The 24,137-nt window shown below is 39.1% G+C and overlaps 1 protein-coding gene across 4 annotated transcripts; it reads right to left on the reverse strand.

The window, feature by feature from the left end:
• Positions 1-1,744: 1,744 nt before the first annotated feature.
• On the reverse strand, positions 1,745-22,547 carry pomgnt1 (protein O-linked mannose N-acetylglucosaminyltransferase 1 (beta 1,2-)). Of its 4 annotated transcripts, none has more exons than XM_026147213.1 (22): positions 22,203-22,547; positions 21,911-22,090; positions 20,991-21,093; positions 16,893-17,008; positions 16,162-16,227; positions 15,664-15,777; positions 15,445-15,562; positions 14,719-14,817; positions 12,866-12,993; positions 12,014-12,084; positions 11,846-11,921; positions 10,777-10,860; positions 10,574-10,615; positions 10,029-10,087; positions 7,675-7,747; positions 7,399-7,527; positions 6,916-7,041; positions 6,691-6,755; positions 6,556-6,600; positions 6,320-6,455; positions 6,122-6,231; positions 1,745-4,534 (listed from the first exon to the last, which is right to left on the reverse strand). In XM_026147213.1, exons 2-22 carry the CDS (start codon positions 22,028-22,030, stop codon positions 4,453-4,455), a joined length of 1,962 nt encoding a protein of 653 aa, XP_026002998.1. In that variant the 5' UTR covers positions 22,031-22,090; positions 22,203-22,547; the 3' UTR covers positions 1,745-4,452. The 4 variants fall into 4 exon arrangements, with proteins under 4 accessions (XP_026002998.1, XP_026002997.1, XP_026002995.1 ...); XM_026147212.1 differs by having other exon boundaries at positions 21,911-22,111; XM_026147210.1 differs by having other exon boundaries at positions 21,911-22,132.
• Positions 22,548-24,137: the final 1,590 nt, after the last annotated feature.

The following is a 24,137-nucleotide window of genomic DNA, read 5'->3' on the forward strand; positions in this document are numbered from 1 at the left end:
GTGGAAACAAATTGCTTCAGGTGACATATGCTAAATGTGATGTGAAAGAAACGTAAATGGCGGACATGACATCATATTGACGATGAAAATGAAAATCTAAAGTACTGGAATTTACAATAAATGTTTTTTTTTAAAAAGGATTTTTAGATAGGACCAATACCATTTGCATTATATATGATTCCTCTATGGAGTATAATTAGAAGGCCTTGCATAACAATGCCACAACACAAGAATGTGGATGACATATGCAGCTTGAATTGTTCATGAAACCACATAACACGCACCAATTATTTAAACTACAGGAATGTCTTAAGGACAAAGATGATCATTAATGTCCTGCTTCTAAATTCAAGCCTTCAGCTGATCCAAAATGCTGCAGAGTACTGATGTAACTTTTTGGCTTCTTCTCACTGGGTCCCTGTTAAATCCAGAATCAAATTTCTAGATGACGGCGTAGTCTGAATGTTTATGTTTTCGCTGTATTATTGTAATATTGCAACTTAATATTTTTACCTTTTTAAGACATTTTTTCTCTATTTTAATTTCAACTGTTTATTCACTGCTCTTGAATTAATGCTTTCAAACATTATCCATTAGCCTTGCTCAAACAGTCATTTATAACCAAAAAATAACAGCAAGAAGTACAGACATGGCTGACTTTCAAATGAAAAAGGAACAGCATGTAAGATATTTGATCAAATGAGATCATGTTATATTTATTACACAGTTATACTACAAGTTGTAGAGTTCTGTATAAATTGATCGAGTTCCTTCTGTCATGGCTGCAGTTGTGTAGTGAAGTGAGAGTGAGGAGACCCTTAAATTTTCAGCAGGCACACTAATCTATAATTTAGATGATGCATGAACAAAATGTCTTTGTATGCTATGAAACATGTCACTCATAATGATGAATGCACAGAGAATTTCCATTCATCTCTGCAACTGCTCTTGTTCCCACAGAACCCCCTCATCTGCACCATTTCAAAGTTTAACATCTAACTGATCTGAGACCACGGGTGAAGATCCTTTTCTTTTGCTTTTGTTACAAAGTCATTTGAAAATAATAATAATAATAACAATAATAATAATAAATGAAAGATTAAAGAATACTATTACTGACATGCAATTCAATTCAGATCCCCCTTGTCATGCCCAAATAATCTCAGTGTTTCAAAAAATTTCACAATGTTGAACAATGGTCCTTTAAAGAGATGCATGTCCTCTGCAGCATCTACAAGCCAAACTCTGATGAGTGTAAAGCCTCAGATCCGTTTCATTTTGATTGCTGGCTTAAATATAAAGTAGAATTTAAAACGCCTCTAGAAGTCTGCCTCCACACACATACATGCATCATAACATGTGGCTCTCCTTGAACAAAAGAAAAGACTGATGTCAGTGGGGTTAATCACCAAAAACAAACAGTTTAGCTGCAAAAGTTGGACCTCAAAGGATAGGAAGCCGCACTCATCCTTGGTCAGCCACAATGAATACAGAAATCCACCGAGTCCTGAGGATTTGCATACATTTCCCTATGTGGTTTTTGCCTCCCAGTTCCTTTGCATGCCTCTCATGGGAAATCTGGAGGCAGCTCTCTTCTCTCCCACACACACTCTCAGAACAACAAGAGCTTCTGGTTTATTCCATGAATATTATACACACAATAAATCTTTATTTCTGAATTATTAAAATATTGTACAGTACAGCCTTGAGGGGGGAAAAAAAGAAAAGCAAAAAAGCATGAGAGTGAGTTTAAAAAAAATCTTTATTCATCTCCAAGATAAAAGAAACTCATACATGTCAAACTGCATTCAAGTCCACAAATCCTCCTCTGTCACTCATACGAAGCGCTTTCCAGTATTTTCAGAATCCTGCCACAGTATTAAATCAACTGTATTGCTATTGAAACAATGATTCAATTTAATTTAACCTTTGAAACCCAGAAAAGCAGGAACACCACAAAGTGAAATGAAAGAACAAACCAGAGGGGGAAAAAAGACAATTTGCAGAGATCTGAAACCAGAGAAACACACTAGGACTTAAACTTAGCCCCAACGTCAGTGGTTCATTCTGACAGGTAAACACCTTCCAATCAAATAACTGCAAATACTAACAGAATTAAAATTCACACTCATTTGGTTAATGCGTTCTTACATCAGCTGGTAAGAACATGTCCAGTATCTCTTCCTCACGCTCACACCTCTCTGTTAACATGGTTGAAAACTCCACGTTCTTTTAAAACATCTGGCAGAATATCAACATCTGGATTAAAAGTCAGTGTTTTTAGACCTCAATTGGAACAAATATTTCAATTATCTTTTCATTTTTAATTGCCTGAAACATCCATAACAGTTGTTTGAAATGATAACATGACCAGTACAGAGTGAATAAATGCTTAGACAGTTCTATAGTGTGACTTTCAAAATAAATGTATCCATAAGCAGATAATACTTTGTTTGCTTTTGCATGTCTTACCATAAAGAATAACATTTTCTTAAAGGGTTGGTTTCTATTTGACCACCAGTTAGAAAAGCTTTACAAGAGAAATCTCTCTCTCTCTCTCTCTCTCTCTCTCTCTCTCTCACACACGCACACACACTCTCTCTCTCTCAGCTGCATCTCAGGGCATTGAATGCGGCCAGTGAGATTATCAAAAAAAAAATCTTCTCACGTATTTACTACTCTTAAAAATGAAGAACACTGCAATTAGAAACTCAGATAAATATATGTAACGAAGATTTAGTACTCTTTTCACATTGCTACCTTCAGTGGATGGAAGTGGTGGAGCCTCTGGCCTCCAGGATGGTTGAGAGAGACCAAAATTTATACGCACACTAAGAAATTAGGAGGGGGAAAAAATACATTTTTAACACATGCTGCTTCCAGGAAGTAGCTGGTTGCAAGTACCTGCCTGCTGTGATGTCTGACCCACAATGATCTAATTAATATATGACTAAAGTGCTAGTTTGGGGATTTCATTTGGTACAAGCAGAGAAATTGACTCGGTTCTTTAGTGTTTATACCAGGTGTTCTTGTTATCTGAGCCCTTCTCCTACGTGACTGGATGGCTGTGTGAAAAGTAACAGTGTTGAGCTCAGTTTTAGTAGCTTCAGTAGTTGAACACTGTTCAATCAGGAAACAAAGAAGCAACTGAACGTTCAGCACCTCATGCAGCTGCCGCTGTCTCTTGTATATCAAAAACAGCAGCAAGCACAGAAAAAAAGTGCGTCTGCTTCAGGAAAAAGCAAAACAAAACAACAACAAAAAAAATGCGTACACACGTAAATGCTGTGCTAGGATACAAATATCCTGAACTGTTTGTTTAGCACACGTTTGCATATTTAGATCTGATCCTAGACACGGATTTTCCTCCTTTTTTGGGGTACACAACAAAAAGGTTTCGTTCCTAATGATTGTTAATTATGATTTTCAGTTCCTGTGTCAATTATTACTTGTTGGTACTGGAAGGGCCACGTGCTTTTTTTTCCCCTGACAGAGCAAAAGCCAGTAGTGAACTATGCCAGAAACAGATAATTACATGGAAAAAGGTTAATTTACTTAAAAAAAAAAAACAAACAAAAAAACTGCCCGAATTTAAAGTGATTTGTTCAATGTGCATCATTTTGTAGGTGAGCACACATTAACATCACAGCATTTGCAATTTCTCTGGTTTCAGATGCAGCACATGTTAAAAGTATGACTTTTCAGGTTTTTGTCTCTCAGCCACCTTTCGGATTACATCATCAAGACTAATCCGAGGCAAGTGATCTATACAGTCAATAACGGTACAAACCCATGGGGCTTTTACACTCGATATCTAATGCTGAGAAAAATGCCAACCTTTAGATTTTACACACACACACACACACACTTACATTTTTTCATTGTAAAAGTCAGACTCTTAAAAATGCATTGAACTTGATCAAAGTGGATTTTCTTATTTAGAAAAAAACACTAACTTTTGACAGATGTAAAATAAATAGAGATTCGTTAAAATGTATGTACAAAAATGGACAAACACTCAGTAGTTAAAATACCAAACTATAAGGAGCACTGCCTTCTTTCAGGTCAGTGTGATTATGTCAGTTGTACTGTTCTGTCAAAGATGTAGCTTAGTGATCGATCCACAAAAAGACACAGCTGTTGGCAGCTGTACACTGTTGTGGTTGAACAATCACAATTAACTATAACTAGTTTTACCATCACTGCTGGACGGACTCACCAGTGCTGTTTGTAGTGTTAATTCTTCCTCCAACATAAAAAATAGACTCTGTGTCCCAGGTATCCTCTTGTACCCAAGACAGACCTGTAGCTCTGGGCCCCAGGCTGGATTATTAATGTTCGTTGATGGAGAGAAGTAGTAGTGTTAAGGCCAGGGCTTGTTGAAGTCTCTGTTTGTGTGTGTGTGTGTGTGTGTGTGTGTGTGTGTGTGTGTGTGTGTGTGTAACATCAGATCTACATCTGCTCCACCGGTGCTCCCTCTTCTTTAGGAGGAGGCTCTAAATGAATGGGAGTGACATTCGCTGGTTTCCTCACACTGATCAGAATAAAATAAGAGAGTACACATGAGGTTACAAAAAAGGAAGTGGAGCGATGATAACATTAAGCAGAGATCAGAGAACCTACACAGAAATACAAGTGAATTAAGGCAAATTGTTTTTTTTATCTGGTGTGAATTTACCCAAGATGGTTATTAAAATGAGAATTAAAAGCAAAAGACTTTAAGAATGCAACTGTAGTTGGCTGTTCTGGTTGTTGTGAATCTGAAGCAGATTAATCAACCATGGTGATTTTTGTCTCTTGTGGTCACTGACAAAGAAAACATATATTGATAGGAAACATTATCAGTAAATCAGTAATTAATGCAAAAACAGGGTAAAAATTCTCACTCCAACTAGAGATTCTGTTAAAGGGCTTAAAGTTATTTTACTGAAATAAAGTTTTATAAAACAAAAACAATTGGATGGTTGAAGAAAGGAAGTGTAAACAATCACAGGAGTTATCATATTACTTTTGAAATAAATTCCCTTTCTCCCTCTGATGACTGGCACAGTGCAGCAGGAGTGACTTTGCTTCTTTGTATCCTATCGTATTCACATCATGTCTTGAGGTGGAGTTTATATAACCTTTATATAATTATATAAATTAAGTTTATGGGCAATGGAAGGAAATCAAACATTTTCTTCAAATATTGGTGCTAATTAATTATTTATGAATTATTCCCTCCCCTCCAACAAGGTACCTCTTTAAAAGAAATGAGCCAGGGTACTCAGGAGTGTTTCAATAGTCTGCCTTCCTGAAATGCTCTTCTCATTAAAAGCACCAGTTGTAACCAGTACCTCCCACATGAACTCTTAGATCCTTCACTTAATCATGTTTACAATTAATAAATCTGCTCCTTGTGTTGCTATGAGAATCAATCTAACTATAAACAAGTGAAAGATGCAGCATCTCACCAAAATATCAACAATAGGGCTAAAACTTTAGCCTACATATTAGGAGAATGCACCTTCTAAGCATTTCAAAGCTAAATACCAACTGTGTAACAGAATGTGTGCTGGACTGCCAAACACTTGAGACCTGGACCTGAATACATCCATTCCAACAGAAGACTGCAGGTGATAGCAGACTGACTGCCTGATTTCATAGGCAGGCAGCAAACAGAGACAATATTTTGTTTAGATTGCATAAGTTATTTGCATAGCCCTTTATCTATCCAAAGTACCTGAAACTTTTCCTTTCTCCCTTTCCTGTCACGTAAAAGGTCATTGTTTGCCTGTGTTTCCACTGTGTTGAAAACCCTGAATTATTCATGTAACAACCAGGCCACATCTCTGCTGTTTGCATCCCTCTCCATCTCCATTTTCTGTTCTGCATTTACAGGCCGTCACACAGAACCTGCTGCTCTAACAAACAGAAGCTGCTCTTAGGTAATAAACAGGATCTTTTACGGTTTCCTCTTAGGGCTGTGAAAATGTTTCATCTTGTTTCACACTGCTTTAGGGTGCAACTGCTGTAAACCATCAGATAATGGTCATATGATTTCCATGTCTCTATCTCTGACTTTCTTGTTTTCCCAGAAAGATTACAGGTATGGGCTACATATAATCTGAGAGTTACTTACGAGTATGGGGAGATCGGAACAGCCACGACCAACACATGGTTCCTTTTTCTGAAGAGCCGCCATAGACCTCTGTGGTATCCCCGAACATCTAGATCCCAAACGTGCAGGCACTAAACAAGAGACATGATTGAATTTATTAGGGCTTAAATCACTGCCTGTAAAAATCACAAGCAAGACCACTTATGTAAATATGACCACCTTGGCAAGCTCAGTCCAAGTGGATGTGTCCGTTTCAGACTCCATCTTAATGAACATGATGTAGATCTTCCCCTCAGAGTCAGGTAGGAATGAGTCCTCACATGGGTTTTTGGTGTGGTCTAGCACCTCTGCCTCTCTGGAATATCACACACACACACACACACACAAAATTTACTTTTTGTGGTTTACAACAACCATAAGCAAACACGCTGAGTGATGCCAGAGTTTGTACTCACTTCAGCAGGTTCTGGATCTCAACTTCATAAGCATCTTTCTTCAAGCTGTGAAGACCAATTAAAACCAAGTCTGTCACCATGTAGCCAGATTACTTACAAAAAAACAATAGCATTTAATCACATGGCTGTACACACCTGCCCACGTTCTTCAGCTGTACATTGGGAACAGTGTTGAACTTGTGCTTTTTGAAATATACCTCCTATGTGACACGATAAGACAAAAACAGCAATCTTTAACAGCGGGCTAAAAAGATACAGCTGACTTAACTGCTCTAGTGCTGCCTTCAGACCTGTCGCTTTGTGTCAGGAATACACAAATGAAAAGCTGATAACAAAAAGCATTTTCCTTTCAGATCTTACGTGAAAATAGCCATTCATGTTGAGGCCGATGATACCAAAGTGGTAGGAGCGGGATACATCAGGGATGATACACTCTCGGCCTTTCCTCTGCTCTGGCATTCGCATCCACATGTCCCAGTCCCACAGCTACAAGCCAGAAAGAGCGCAGGCACGCACTTAGTCACGATCTTTTCGCCACGGCCTCACATGCATGCACAGCGTGTTCCTGCATTTGTTTTTACTTGTCAGCTAGACACTATTCTTTTTAAGGGCTACATAGATATTATTCAAGATTTTTAGAATTACAACATGACAATAAAATCAACAACACAATATATTAAAAATCCTTTCATGCAGCTCCTTTTAATCACTTTTCTAAATGACAAACTTTATTTATAATTAAAAGTTATTGAAGATTATTCACTTCACATATCTATTTATGACCACTGGAAGAATCAATCTGTGATAAAATATCACAACAAAAGAAAAGACAACTTCAAGCACCTTTTCGGGTGTAGGCCATTTTGGCTCCAGCTCATCTTTGTAGAGGCTTTTCTTCAGCACCCAGCCCAGGCCGGGCATACTCTCCACCCTGTAGAGCAGGGCCGGGTCCTCTGCTGTGTGCTCATAGCCCTGATCAACACCACATATAGGGGAGTGTTATCATCTACATAACAAAGACTGGCAGGACAATGTTCATGAAAAGCAGGCTTAGAGAAGTCAAATAGTGAAGTCACTTAAGTGTGAAAATAAGGAATACAGATGATAGTCAGCACTCACCTGGTCGTTCCAGGCTGAAATACAGTACAGGCTGTCATCCTCATCCAGCAGGTGGATGGTCTGACTCAGAAAGCTACAGAAACCGAAAATATTGATAATGTAACCGTTTTCTGACAATAGACTGAATATAAAAAGGGGTCTAGTTTGCAGTTATGATTTTAGAAAAAAAACAAAACAAAAAAACATGAAGAAAACTTTGATCTAAACAGAAGACCCGAACATACAGACGTCTGATCACTGAACAGGAACATTGTTCTGGTACTTCAACAGATTACACTGAGCTTTTCTACCAGACCTTTCATAGCAAGTGGTCACTGTGATTGACAGCTGACACGGGGAGCTTCTGAACTGGACTTGTAGATATTCCTTCAAGAAACTACAACTATTGGACATAAAGAAGAAATAACAGGCTTGTTTTTGTCAATAGAACCAAGCTTTAATTTCACTGCTCTCTAACTGAAAGCTTGAAGCTCAAAAGCAAACTGGCGCAAACACAGATGATGGCCGCAAGTTCTTCTCCACTATTGAAGTCAGAGCTTCAAACAGATTGGTCAGCCCAGGAGGGAAGCTGGAGCTTTCACAGCAGCAAACACACAGTTCAAAGCACAGCCTGTCCAACAAAGGAAGGCTAGAGGTTCTAACAGAGCAGAGCATTATTATCACTGCCCTCTACTGCCATCTGGTGGTGAATCTTGCAGGTCAGCGTGTTAAAGGGCCGTCTCAGCTGACATTATAGAATCAAAAACATCTTTAAAAATTTCACAGAAGAGCTGAGGATGCTATGCAGAAAGTTCCTTTAACAAAAAAATAAAGATGTATTTCCACTTTCTCTCCTCATCATTTCTTAATTAAATTGTGGCTAACTATAAACCACAGCTTGCTGGAAAAGCAACAGCACACAGTTTGGACACATATTCCTAGCATACATTTGGGTCCTTAAGAGTAAGCATCTCATTTAATGCACAAGCTCTCTTTCTCTTGGAGAAAGAGATTGAGCACCAGTTTTAATGTGTGCCTACATTCAAACCCAAAGGTGGCTTTGTTATGAGAGGACTGAAACAAGCAACCTTCACAAGAAAGTGCACTGTGAGTTCATCTCCAAGGTTAAAAATGAAAATACAGAGTTCTATTCAATGGGCCTGAAGTGTCTTATGACGTGATTCTGCTTCACATCCCCACCCTCCCATATGGAAGTACTAGAGTACTGGTGCAAGTTGCTGGTTTGATGTCGTTTTGACCGGTCGTGCACCTTGGTGCGTTCTTTCACTGCCGCTGCAGCCAGGACGAAGATACAAGTGTAGGACTGTCAGTTTTTACTGTAATTTTAATAACGTCTCAGTACAGAAGCTCAGAGATCACAAATTATACAGAGAGATGTAGTGGTGCAACGGATCACGGTTGATCCGTAATCCGAACCCACTCCACGGTTCGGCACGCACGTTATTCCGAAAAAGGAGGAAAAAAGGTATGTGTATGGTGCGCGTGGTGGGTCTGTCAAGCGATAGTTATGGCCGGCGCTAGCGGTCCAAGTGGAGGAGCAGAGGAGTTTGCGGTATTTAAGCAGCCCTTTGCCGCCCAATCCGACCGGGCTAAAGCTATTACAAAAGCTACTGGAGTGTTTAGCTGCAGACGGGAGGCCGTATTCCCTTGTGCAAAACAAGGGGTTTAAACTATGATGAACGTGCTTGAGCCACACTATGATATCCCGTATGATATCTTCCCCTGGAAGACAATCTATTATGGTTGCTGAATCACCAATAATCAGAGTCTGTTCCTTGGCGGGTGTGGCACTGAGTGTGTGTGTGTGTGTGTGTGTGTGTGTGTGTGTGTGGGTGGGGGGGGGGGGGGGGGGGGGGGGGGAATTCAAGATGGTGGAATACCGTGAACTTCTGTTTAGGCCTATTCTTCATTCTAATCATCATCCAGCCAGCCTGATCTCCAGGCTGCTCAGGACAATACAAGGGGGGAGTCACCAATCAGCCAAGCAAGAAAAAGTGTAAGGGGCGTACATTTTGAACTTTTAACAGCAGTTTAAAGCATTTACAGCTTACTACACTGAAGTAATTAAGTAATACATAAGCAATTAAATAAACTTCACAATAACATTAAATGTAAAATCAATTTAAAGGGACTTTGCTCTGAAATAATGGAGAATTTTTAGCACAGCTTCCATAAGCATAAGCATGAGTAGAGTCTAACAGAATGAGACTACCAGGTTAAGAACCAAAAACAGCAGCTGCATAAAAAGTTGTCAGTAGAGAGTGACTAGATATCAATCAGTAAGAGCCCTTTTCTGGAACTAACATGGACATCTGGCTGCTTTTAGTAGTGGTAATGTAGACTGGAAGAAATACCTGAAGAAGTCAATGGATATATCAAGATCTTCTTCTAGTACAATGGCATAATTAGCATCCTGGGAAAAGATAAAACAGACACAACAAACTCTAATGAGCGCATACATATGGTGCATACAGACTCTACCCCAGGCAACTGCACACACTAAAACACCCACAGTGCATTCACAGAGTTCACTGCATAAAATCATAATGTCAGTGTTGACAGTAAGAGTTTCAGAAGTCTCATTAATATTGAGTGGAAGCAGAAATTTATATGTATACAGTTACAATTCAGACTTATGTTAGAGGGTTTACCTCTGGTTAAGTTGCAGGTTAGTTATGATGGTCAGAGAAACAAATGAATTGGAGCAACTGAGTGTGCACTGTGAAACCTCTGTTTGGACGTGCCAGATGATTTTTTTTTCTTAATTAAAGAAATGCTGAAGTGCAATGTAAAATTGAGGCTGTACAATGCACTTATTATAAAAGATGAAAAATTCAAATAAGAGTTATAACAAACTGAATTAACATGATACAGCTGAGTGTTTGATGTTGGTCCTTACTGGGTGAAGATTGAAGGTTGCTGTCAGACTCGCTTTGTAGTGCTGTGATTGAGGAAAGAGATGTTTGAGTTTCACAGTAACAAAGAATAATTTAATAACAACACTGCTCAACGTTTCTGTAAAGGAAACATTGGTTCTTTAAAATCTATGCTTGTACTGCTCTGAATTATGTGTTAACCCTTGAATGAGAAGCTGTTGCTTACCTGAGACACTCTGGCATTCTTGATGCTGATAGGTGTGTGTTGAACTCCCTTCAGTCCAAACAGGTCAACAACATCCATTGGCTCCTGAGTCAAAAAGGCAGATGTTTGAGAGCTACAAAAAGATTCTTTAATAATTTGCAAACTGTTTCCCTGAACAAAATCCACTGAGGTGGTGAGTATAACCTGAAATGACAATTCTGTTTCTAAAAGAAATAGAAACCTAAAGAGAAAACACAAAAACATCCAAAAAACAGATTTCTGTAGTTCTAGTTTAAATTCTTTTAATCTCACAAAGGATGCAGTTTAATCCTACTCTCGTGGTAATTATGACGAGGATACACTGTAGAGATTAATTAGTTTTTTTTAACATTTAACAAGATAATTTATAGATTCAGTTCATTCATTTGGTAAACCACACGTGATCGTTATAAGTCAAACAGACTCCCAATAAAAATGTTTAAAAAATTTAAAATTGGGGGGCAGTGGTCAGTGGTACCCCTTCGTCTCCTAGAGATAGTATCAATTTCAAAAGCCTTGTTTTCAAGTTATTGCATTCACAAGGCTTTCTAAAAAAACTTGACCTCTGACCTTGAGGTTGAGGTCACTGAGATTCAAACTCATCCAACATTTTTATTAGGAGCACCAATATTATCAATTTCAAATTCCTACGAGTTACTTGAGTTATCGCGTTCACAACTTCGGTGCCAACGCTGCCTGCCCGGCAGGTTAACACCAAATCCGCATCAGCCTCTTACAGCCAAGGTGTAAAAAGTTATCAATAACTTCAAAGTCTCTGACAAGGAAAAAGATATATAGATACCTAAACTATCTATAAAGACTTCTGCAAATAAAATTATGGTTGTTGTATTTGTTTAAAATAAGGTATTGAAATATGATGTGTTGATTAAGATCTTAAAATTGTATGACTTTGATAGTCACATGACCTAACACCAGCAAAGGTACACCCCAATCACTGGCAGAAGTAAACTGCAGCAATCAAAATAAATAAATACATACATACATAAACAAATAATAATAATAATAATAACAATAATAATAATGAAGGTACCTCATAATATCCATCAATGAAGACTGTGATCATCTGTGGGTTAACACCATGGGCTGAAAGAAGTGACCTCAGCATACTAAACAACAACAAAAAGCCAAACACTTAGTTATATTTTGACAGAGATTTATTACTTCCTTGTATGACAGAAGAGTATTTTTCAGATCTTACCGGTAGAGATAGTTAGGTCTGTTTCCTGCAATAACGGCCACTGGGACATTGAAAACATTATTGATGGGGAGCTGCAATGACGAAACAGTAAAAATGTGATCATACTGAATCTATACTTGCACACAAGAAACTCAAATTAGTGGACAAGAAGACAAGAATCGGTAAAGCATACACCTGACTACTTAAATCCAAGTATATGAGCATTTTAACAATGACACTTTACATAGACTATACAGCCTCATGTATTCGGACAGCTGGCCAGGTAAATTCGTCAATTTACCTTTATTTTTCCATCTGTCTAAGAAGTGGTTGTTTTACTACTGGACTCTAAGCTAACTCAGTCCTTCCTGTTCTGTGGCATCCTTCGGGCTTGTTTGTCGGATGGAGGCCCCTTATGTCATTCAACTGTCTTGAGTCCCTCGCAACATGCTCAGACAAATTCCAGCTCCACCATTTTGGACTGCAGATGATGACAGTGTGTTCTGTTCTGTTGTGGAGATCCATTGCAAACTGGAGGGTCACTCTAACTGAGCCTGAAGAGCACTAACGCCAAAATCCTGGGCTCACTACAGAGCAGCACAGGAAGTATCATCGAGACAGTGAAGTTGAGCATACTCAAACATACGAGCAAGTGTGCTCAGTGCCTCACTACTCGCTCAAATGCTACTCTCACTTCTGTGGGATTCTGTCTTCATCCAAGACCAAAAAAACCATACAAATTATAGCAAAATAAATAAATATCATTGACTGATGCAAGGAAATTACTCCCTCCTTACAGCTTGGCATTCCTGTGCTTCCCCACGCAGGAAAAACATGGTGAAACTAAAGAGTCGTGTCTGTTACATGTCTTACAGGGTCAGGATTAAACTCTACGGGTGCCGGATCTTTGCAGCTGCAGATGCTGCCGTATCCTTCCACCTTGCTGCAGAAGAGTTTCCTCCTCCTGTTCAGCTCCGTGTCTGCCCAGTGGCACTCTGCCTCTGCAGAACATAAGAACACATCCCAAATTATTTTACAGTTTTTTGTAACATATAAAATTATTTTGAACTTTATTCTCTTATGGGTTCATAAAGTCAAAGGAGCTTGCAAAGAAAAGCGTCTGGACTTCTTTAAGTTGCTTGAAGACGTTTCACCTCTCATCCGAGAAGCTTCTTCAGTTCTAAGGTCAAATGGTGGAGAGTCCCAGATATAAACCTAGTGGGAGAAACCCCCCACAGAGGGACAAAAGGACCCCCTGATGATGCTCTAATCGCCTGAGCCAAGGTGTGAAACTGGGTGTGGGTCCCAATCAGCCAGAGTTTCGGGTGTGTTCATTGGCTCAACTCCACCATTTGACCTTAGAACTGAAGAAGCTTCTCGGATGAGAGGTGAAACGTCTTCAAGCAACTTAAAGAAGTCCAGACGCTTTTCTTTGCAAGCTCCTTTGACTACGATGACCTGGATGACTGAGAACCTTCACAGACGATTCATAAAGTATTCCGATTTCTATATCAGCAAAAAAGTTGGGGTGGGGAAAAAGGCTGAAGAAGTAAATAATACTAAAAAGATAGAGCAGGCGGAACATGTTGCAATACATTAGGTTAACTGTCAACAGGCCAGCAACATGACTGAAAAGAACATGTTTGAGAGGCAAACTTGCATCTGTGTCATCCATAAATATAGCTTAAAGCTCTATCATGCAAAAGAGGAAGATGTATATGAACATGATCCAGGAATACTGTGTTCTGCTCTGAGCCAAAGCTCACGTAAAATGACTGAGGCAGAGTGGGAAACTATTCTCTTGTCAGACAAATCCAAATGTTAAATTATTATTTGCAAACATGGCTGCCGTTGCATTCTCTGAATTAAAAAGAACTGGGACCATCCTGCTTGTTATCAGCACTCAGTCCAAAAGCCTGCATCTCTGATGGTATATAGATGGGTGCATTAGAACTGGCAACTTGCACATCTGAAAAGGCGCTATTAATGCTAAAATGTGTACACAGCTTTTAGAGCAACATATGCTCTCAAAGAGAACGCGTTTTTTTCCATGTGAGGCCTATTTCAGCAAGACAATGCTAAACCGCAAAATACATTGGTCAGAATTATAGGTGTTGAACTGGCCTGCCTGGAGCCAAGACCTTTAATTAGCTAAAAATATTTGACACATGATGAAATGAAAAATACAACAAAGATGACACAAGACTTTTGAGCAGCTCGGCTCTTGTATCAAACAAGAATGAGCAACTTTCCTCTCCCCAAAGTTCAGCAACTGGTTTGAACTAATATTTTTTCTCAGTTTTAACATTTGTGTTATTTTGTGCATAAAATGTGTTTGAGACCTTCAAATCATCATCTTTTTTTAAATTTACATTTTACAGTTTCCCCAACTGTGGCCAAAATGCTCATGCTAAACCTACAAAATGTGAAATCCAAAACTACCGGTGAATTCAACCATCATTCATATACAGTCTTTGTCTCAAACTTTTAACCCATCTGGTCCCTACACCGCCGGGACTAAAACATCTTAATATAAGGAGAAGCAAATCCCCAACTTTGACTTTTTTCTCAAGGACCCAACTTTTACTGCATGTCATCGCACTTTCAAAAGATTATTCATAAAAAAAGCTACAAGTCTTTTAGTTTTTTATAACATTTTGTGCACGACAGGGGAATCAAGTTTAAATATTTCACCCTTTGTCAAGCATGCTAAAACTGGCTCTTACCTTCAGAGGCAGTAAGTTGCACTTCAGTCTTGAGCAGCACTGGGTCTCCCCAGGTAGACAGAGCTGGAGACTTTGAATGCTTCTCTCCATAAACCTGACCTGAACACAAACACAACATCAAGTCAAGAGAGGTAATCTCAGGGCAAGTGTAAACTCTTGTTTTTCCTTTTGTCTCTTCCCCCCTACTGACTGATTTATTTGATCAAAGATGCCTTATTTATGGTTTATACTGATAACTTCTCAACAAAATCCAAGTTTATGTAGAAAATAGTGATGAAAAACTGCACAGACAATTAAATATATCCATCTGTTTTGTTTCTTGTAAATCAAAGATGATTAATTTCAGCCTAAGAAAAAGTGTTTAGCCATTAGTGACAACACCTCAAGCACAAAGGTCAAGACACAAATGTGAATATGTAGAACAAAAAAAGTCTTTCTTTCAGTCATACACAGTAAAGTTGTAGTGGTCCTGAAAACAATCTAGGCTGATTCTAGTTTAAAAAAATAAAAATAAAATAAAACTCATATGTCAATCCACGATAAAATGGTGCACTTTGGGCTGACTTTGTGAAATCTCATAATCAAATCTTCTTAATGTTTCTAAACAACCAATCATAATTCTCCCCAGCTCCTCAGATGTTTTGTGACTGATCGATTTAGTGAAGCTCTTCCTGTATAATGGCTGTCCTCAATGTCATTGTTAAAAATGAAGGTCTGCTTTTCTACCTCCTTTCTTCACCACTAGAGTCCACATGTCTCTCCAGCTCAGATTGAGGGACACCTGGCTGCCCAGACTCTTGAGCAGGTTCTTAGCAGCATCTTTCAAGTGGAATGTGCCCTCATCCTGCAGGACAAATAAGCCCCCAAAAAACACAGTTACAGGTATGGTTTATGACTGGAACATGAATATCCCCTTCACTCCTCAGATAGTTAGAAGCTCCTGACCTTTATGGTAAAGATGAGGATTCGACCACGAGTCACCATATTGAGGAACAGGATCATGGCTTCATCCTCATGGGGAGAGTAGGTGTCAAATATCCTCTTGGCCATCACATGACCCTGTGACACACACACACACACACACACACACACACACACACACACACACACACACACACACACACACACACACACACACACACACACACACACACACACACACACTTACTGGCTTACTTAAAAATCTGAAATTGCTAAAAAAAAAATATATATATATATATATACTACTGACATTTGATAAGTTTAACTTCAACGTTGTTTGTATTGTGATAAATACAGCTATAAAAACAGTGAAACACAATTAGCAAAAAATCATAATATGATGCATCCATTTTTTCCTCCTACTTCTAGTATGTACCGTAATTGCAGTTTGTTATATTTACATATGAGTTGCCAGTGGAAAGACATGCGTCATGATATGAAGAATAAGCAGCACATGCTCACAGTTGCTTGGTTGAGAACTATCACATGGATCCCTCTGCCTTGTTCTCGCATGTCATCTTCCAGCACCTGCAGGAACAAGTAAAATAAAGAAAAACAATATTGTTACTGAGCCAAGTGTGTCAGACACTAATCTTATTAGTGTCTGACACACTGACTTCATTGCCAGTGGCAGTCTAAGATGGTAAAGTTATCCACGTGATGAGAAACTTACTGGAGACTAATTTGTATTGTTGTTGCTGTACATGGTATTATTTATTAAATACAATATAATTCTGTGAGAAATGTGGCATGTGAATGCTCGGCCAGAAGAAACAGTCTGACGCTTTGTGTCTATCATTAACCAAATTCATTATAAAGGATTATTACCATTTTGAACATGAGTTCAATGACATTAAAAAGCCAAAATCTAAACACCTTGCATTACCAATATTTCCCTTGACAAAATAGAATTCAACTGAAAACCTAACAACAAAATGAAGGTTAGTGGGAGGAAAGATTAGTCTAGGATGTATAGATTGTCTTGAAAACTGCGATGGTGAGAGGCCCAAGCAGCAGCTTACTTGGTCTGAGTAAGATTGTTGTTGTCTTCAGGCACCTGGAAAGTTAGTGAGACCAAACCCTCTGTTGTTGTGTGAGTCTGTTATATTAGCTAAGCCCCTTTGAGTATTAAAGCAGGATGTCTCAAGTAACCTGTCAGTAGGCATCAGCCAGTTAACCAGTTAATCACCCACCGTGGTGCCATCTACTGCCACGTAGACCTTGGAGCGGCTGGAGTACACCTCAATGTCGAGGACTTTGCGTCCATTAGCCGGCCTGCGTGCTGTCTCCATGTTAGGAATAACATCCTCTAAAGAGAGAAAAACAAACATCAAGATCAAAATGATGCACTTCATAATAAAACTACACTTTAATGGAACACCGTGTATCAGAAGGTTAATGAGTGATGGGTAAATATTAGGGGTGCAACGATACTCGTATCGATATTGAACCGTTCGATACAGTGCTTTCGGTTCGGTACGCATGTGTATCGAACAATTTTTCAATTTATTTTATCAACTTTTCTTCTGACGATGCTGTCTGTGTTGAGCGCTCAGTGAATCTGCGTTCGACTACTCCGCCTAGGCTGCACTGTCGAGCACAGATCCACTGAGTGCCACCCACATGCATTCAATCAAGCTAGCGAGACAGAAGCTAAGCTCATTGCAACATGGCAACTGCCTTAATGCCTCCCGAAGTTGAACCTCCTCCACAGTCATTGAAATCTGGCGTTTGGAACTTTTTTGGCTTTCGTGTGAAGTATGACCCTGATGGTAAGCCCGTTGTGCACAAAACTACAACAGTATGTCGGATGTGCCACGCCATGGTTAATTACATCGGTGGCAACAACAAATATGAATGCACATTTACGCCGACATCACCCTAGTGCAAAGACGAGTGAAGGCAGCCAAAAACAACAACAAACACACATGCTACACACTTTGCCAGAGTCATTTAGACAGCCGTTAGCGCATGATTCTAAGAGGGCAAAAGAAATCGACAGGGCAATTGCTACTTTTATTGCTGTCGACATGCGACCCTTTTCTGTTGTAGAAAACACCGGGTTTCAGGAAATGCTGAGAGTACTTGAGCCCCGTTACAGTATTCCTTCACGAACCTATTTCACCGATATCGCAGTTCCCGCTTTGTACAAGGAGACAAAAGCTAAATTAGAGACGGCAGTGTCAGCAGCACCCGCTGTTGCTCTGACCTCAGACGGCTGGACGTCAAGAGCTACCTCACTGTCACCGCGCATTACATTGATCCGGAATGGCACATGAAAAACTGTGTTTTGCAGACACACCTGGTCGAAAGTCACGCCACTGACGACTTAGCCAAAGGTCTCTCTGAAGCTGTGGAAGGCTGGAAGTTAGTGCGACCAAATGTGACAATACCTGTAACTACTGACAATGCTAAGAACATAGTTAATGCCGTCACAGCTGCTGGACTGGGGCCACAAATCGGATGTTTTGCACATACAATTAATATAGCTGCTCAGAAAGGAATGGCAGTGCAGAAGGTTTCCCATCTCCTAGCAAAGATGAGAAGAATTGTCTCCTTCTTTCACAGAAGCACAACAGGATGCAATGTGTTTAAGAAAAAACAGCAACTGCTGCAGCTTAGTGAAAAAAAACTGATTCAAGATGTTCCAACTAGGTGGAACTCCTCTCATGATATGATGGAAAGATACCTTGAACAGCAAGCTGCAGTGTTTGCTGCTATGGCCGACAATACTGTGAAGAAGAGTATGAAGAACATTCAGAATCTAACTCAGGAAGAACATGCACTGGCTGAAAATCTTGTTACAGTCATGAAAACCCTAAAAACTGTGACAGTCATGATGTGTGAAGCGTCATCTCCAACAGCATCCATGATCCTACCACTTAAAATGAACATCCTGAACTCTATGGCGCAGTCTGGTGATGACAGCCCAGCAGTGAGAGATGTAAAAAAAAAAACATCAGGGAGGACCTGGAGAAGAGATACGCTGATCCTGCCCTTCAGAATTACCTACACAAGTGCACAGCTTTAGATCCTCGATTCAAGTCCCTGCAACACTTGGATAATGTCACTCAGCTGAGAGTCTATGGAGCACTCGCCACAGAACTTGTCTTGAGCATTGAACAAGTAGGTGTTCTTTTTTTTTATTTTTGAAATTTTATTTAGCTACTGCTTCATTTATAAATATTATTTAAACAAATACAATTAACAGTTTGGTTGTTTATATTTCCTCAAGACCAAGCCGCAGGCACCACAGAAACTGCGACCTCCGCAGAGACTCAAGCAGCAAACTCTTCAGATTCACCATCAGCATCTCCACCAGAGAAAAAGTCGGCCATGAAGGAGTTGTTTGGAGAACTGTTCATTGCACAGAAGCCAAGGACCAGGTCTGCAGCCGAAGTGGCAGAGGAGGAAATTAACTTGTACAGGTTAGCAGACTGCATTCCCACAGATGATAACCCACCGAGATGGTGGAAGGAACATCACAGCTTGTACCCTCATCTTTCCAAGTTGGCACAGTGTTACTTGGTTGTACCTGGAACCTCTGTCCCAAGTGAGAGGGTGTTTTCCACAGCAGGTGACATTGTCACAGCAAGTAGATCTGTACTGTCAGCAGAACATGTGGACATCCTAATTTTTCTGAAGAAGAACATGGAAATTGAGTAAAATATGTTTTGGTTTGTATTTAACAGGACCTTTTATTTAAGTTGTTTATGCTGTATAAGCAGCTAAGTGCTAGCACTCCAGAAGATGAGTGTTAGGGGAGGTCCATTAAAGAGTGATTCATTTTATGGGTACCTGATTTGTTATATATGCTGCTGAGAATATACCCCAGAAGAAGGGTATAGAATAGCTTTTATTTGTATTTATTTTTTATTCTTTACATGGTGGGGTTTTTTTTGTTTGTTTGTTTTACATGGTGCCAAGTCTGCACAACAGAAAATATGTGAAGTATAGCTTTACCAGATTTAAGTTTTCATGTGTTTTCTGTACACTATAGAACATGGTTCTAAAAAAATTTTCATGTCAGGGATTGGGTGTGTTTGTTTTATATTCTGCCAAGAATAGAAAATACCATCAGGGATTCCCAAACAATGCAGAACTGTATGTGGTTGATACCTTGTTTTTAGAACATTTCAAATGTTTAAAAATATATTTAGGAAGGCCTTTCTGTGCAATACATTTTTATTTAAGTTGTTTTTGTTGTATATGCAGCTAAGTGCTAGCACTCCAGAAGATGTGTGTGAGGTGAGGTCCATCAGAGAGTGGTTCATTTTATGGGGACCTGATATGTTCAATATGCTCGTGAGAATTTACCCCAGAAGAAGGGTATAGCATAGCTTTTATTTTGGAAAAGGACATTTCTCTGAAATAAACTCGTTTCCAAACTCCTTTATTCTTTTATTATTTTGTTGTTTCAGCAACATCTCATTTAAAAACTGTATTTTTGAGTTAAAAGAAATATTTATAATCTTAATAAATTACAAATTAAAAAAAGGCATGAACATTTTTTTGTATCGAAAAAATATCGAACCGTGACACCAAAGTATCGAACTGAACCGAACCGTGAATTTTGTGTATCGTTGCACCCCTAGTGAATATGTCAGATAGCAACAGACAGATCAACCCTCAACTCTTCTATTAAACTGATTTTGTACATATTTAAATACTGACTGTTACATTAACATACAGTAAACGTTTCAGAGGAATTGACTGAAAGCTGCATTACTGTCCAGAGAGTCACAGAGTTAGACATTTGGGGACTATAGACTGTACTGTATACTGTACACATATATTGTAGATGAGATATTTTATAGAGTCACCTTGAGGAAACTATATAAATAAAACTGAATTTAAATCCATGACAAAATCGCAGCGTCTGTCCAAGTATACTGATGGGTGAAAGTTAAAGTTTACTCTGAAATCACGAATCAAGATAAAAAGTTCAAGTTAACATGTCAAAGGATGAGACATCCATCTATCAGGCCGAAATACTACTAATCACAAAAGTCTGCTACAACTCAAAGCTAAAGCTGTGGTCACTCGACATTCTACACTCTGGGTAGAATGTCATGGTAATGAGTTGCTTGTAGCAGTTTTTTTTGCGGAGTTATTATACAGCACAGATCTTTAAAGTCTTAGAATTAGACGCATTAGTGTGAATTCATTTAGGATTTTCACCAATCCACACAGGGTCAAAATCGTACATACAGGCTCAAATTTATACATACACTCACTTAAACCTGAGTGTACTAAGTATAAGTAAAATGACATGTGAACATGTTTCTCACCATATTCTTGGGCTGCTGCATCTTCACTGGCAACTCTTCTTGTATCCAGGATGAGTTTAATGTTGACTATGACGGTTATCAGCAGAAACAACACGGCACTGGCCTGTAGGATAAAAAAAAAAAAAAAGTATCAGTGTTCATCTTGATGTCTGTAGTTAGTTAATTTTGATATTATTAAACTCTACAAATGGTTCACTTAATTGCTGATCTACTGGCACTAATGAGTCTTGATTTCTGTTGTGAGATTCAGATGGTCTTTATTTTACTGTCATTTAAATGCGACACCCAACAAGTATTATTGCGGACCACATCCCTCCCTCTATGACTACTGTGTGCTTATTCTGACGTCTGTTTACAGGACAACAAACCATGTTACAAAGCTTAAATCAACTCAAACTAGTTTCTTGAACATGACAATAATCTCAATGTACTCAAATGGCCTCCACAGTTACCAGATTTCAATCCAGTGGATTGCTTTGGGATGCAGTGGAATGGGAGATTGAGATGAACATGCAACCAACAAATCTGCAGCAGCTGTGTGATGCCATCATGTCAATATAAATCAAAATCACTGAGTGTTTCCAACATCTTGTTGGATCTATGCCATGAAAAATTAAGGAAAATAGGGGTCCAACCCAGTACGAGTAACGTGTAACCTTCAAAGTGCCCAGTGAGTGCATCTAGGAACGGGCACTGATATAATCAAGCCAGGATATGTCTTGCAGCCTTTACTTTGAAAGAGCACCTGACATTTCGTTTACCAAAACTTTTTGGCAATATGAAACCTTTAAATATGAGCTAATGTGGCTTGTTAAATGCAAAATAAGCGAGAAAACAGAACAATTCTCCAGGACAATACGTTTACTTTACTGATTTACAGCAGCAACATCACTCTTTTGCTGAGCTCTATCAGTATTTACCTGACAGAACCGGCGAATCGTCCTCTTGTTGGTCAATTTGTATTTCCAGGTGAGATAGAGACTCCTCTGTTGACGGGGGATGAAGGGCTTAGCTCGGGGATTGGGGGTCCAGGTCTCCATCCCGGACACCGACAGCCGCCTGGACACAGCTCACGCCCTCCGCCTGCTCTCCTCCACTTTCTGCAACCGGGACATGCACAACTCCACACCACCAAAACACGGCTGACTCTTACATGCTCATCTGAGCTAAACAAGAGACGCGAATAAAAAGGCACTGTGCACAAATAGTCACCAAGTTTAGCCGACGACACCAAACTGCCATGTGACTGTACGGGGCTTTAACATGCTCCAGCCGCCTCTTTTCTGTTTGCGTATGAACATCATTAATCACGGAGTCATCAGTAAGTCTTGTAGTGTCATTTATATTCCATAGTAAGCAGCTGCTTCTAGAAAAGTAGCTTTAAACCGCAACATACACAGAGTTTCTGTCGCAGAGCAAAATACGTCACAGAGGTCCTCTTCCTTCTTCGTTTTTTAAATAGGCAGAAAAGACATTGGTGTATTTCTGCCCTCTACTGGTTGTTATTCGAGTTAACGCTTATGATTGACGTTAATTTGTTTGTTTGTTTTAAAGTAAGTAAGGTAAGTAAGAGCCCGCTTTCCTTCGTATTTTAAAACTTAGAAGGACTTAATGGGAGCAATAGCATTGTGTATTTCAAGTTGAAATGTCACAACAATAACAACAACAACAAAATAGCACTGCAGCTTTTACAGTCTTTCTGTGTTGAGCTTGCACGATCTCTCCAGGAACTCCAACTGGTGATTCTAGATTGGCTGTAGGTGTGGATGTAAGCATGATGGCTGTCTGTCCATGTTAGACCATTGACAGACTCTAGACCCGGCCAGGGTGTACTCTGACAGCCAGGATGGGCTCCAGCCCCCTATGACCCCAAATTAGATAGGAGAAAAAAAAAATTGATTTACTTATTATTTACCAGGCCACCTTTTGCCAAGTTTTCTTAGTTGCTAATGTTTAGAGAGGTGACATATTTTAAAGCTAAACATCCATGTGCAAAATGATGACTACTGCAGAGACAGACTTTCATTTGAATACATTTCAAGTGTTTTTAGTCATATACAGATAACAGCGGCACATCACTACTGGCAATGGAATCCTAAATATTGTACATAGAAAAAACTCCAAATTGCACATAAAGTAACACTCATGTATATATAAAATATAATAAAAAATATATATATGTTGAGAAACAGAAAATTAAAAAAATGAGATGAGGTGCAACTCCCCACTCCAACAACTCATAAGAAAAGGCCAGCTTCACAGAACAACTGAAATGCCTGGCACTAGTTTATTTGGGACAATGCCAAAACAGCAAACAAAGGTTTAAGTTCCCTCGTCTTCCCTAACTGAAAATAAAAGGCAAAGAAAGACAATTTTTATTATCTATGCTCCTAACCAATAAAAAAGAGACAACAAGATTAAATAAAAATGGCTTCTTAATCCCACTACTGCTGCAGTTTATAACCACCTACTGGAAATAAGTCTGACTGCTGGCATTATAATCCAAGCTCGTACATAAAGGTACCGAATGACCGGTGATGGGTGGCCCAACACCCTATTTCCATACATAGAAGGGATGCCTTCCAAGAACATGGTAACAAATTAGGACAATTTCTAGCTAACCAGTCAAAATAAATTAAAAAATGACTATATGTGCCATTAAAGACTCATCTGGAAGCCCTGAAAAGTATGCCCAATAATAAACATAGATGAATGAATAAACATAGATTACTTAATTTGATAGACACAGTAAAAACACTGAAACCACAGTATTGTTTCTAAATGTAGAAAAAACATTTGATAGAGTTGATTGGGTAGGGCTCAGCCTTTAACTGTGTGAACTTCATTTATTTAAACTGCACTTTGAATGGAATGACTTTGAAAAATAATTTCAAGAGGAATTCAGTTTAGACATCATCTAGTATGACCTCACCTGGATTTTAGCCTTTTGATGGCTTAAAATATCTTACGTCAGGTAAAGAAATCAAAAAAGTATGCAATCAACACTTCAGTTTCCTGACTAATACTTTGGGTAACACCCAAAATTAATCATTTGCTAACCTATCTTGCTAACCTAATTAAACATACACGTGGCGGTATTTTTTCATGAGAAGTAATAGTTCACTAAGTTCAAAGTTCATCATTTAC

The sequence above is a fragment of the Astatotilapia calliptera genome, chromosome 17, assembly GCF_900246225.1.
Source record: "Astatotilapia calliptera chromosome 17, fAstCal1.2, whole genome shotgun sequence".
Lineage (NCBI taxonomy): Eukaryota > Metazoa > Chordata > Actinopteri > Cichliformes > Cichlidae > Astatotilapia > Astatotilapia calliptera.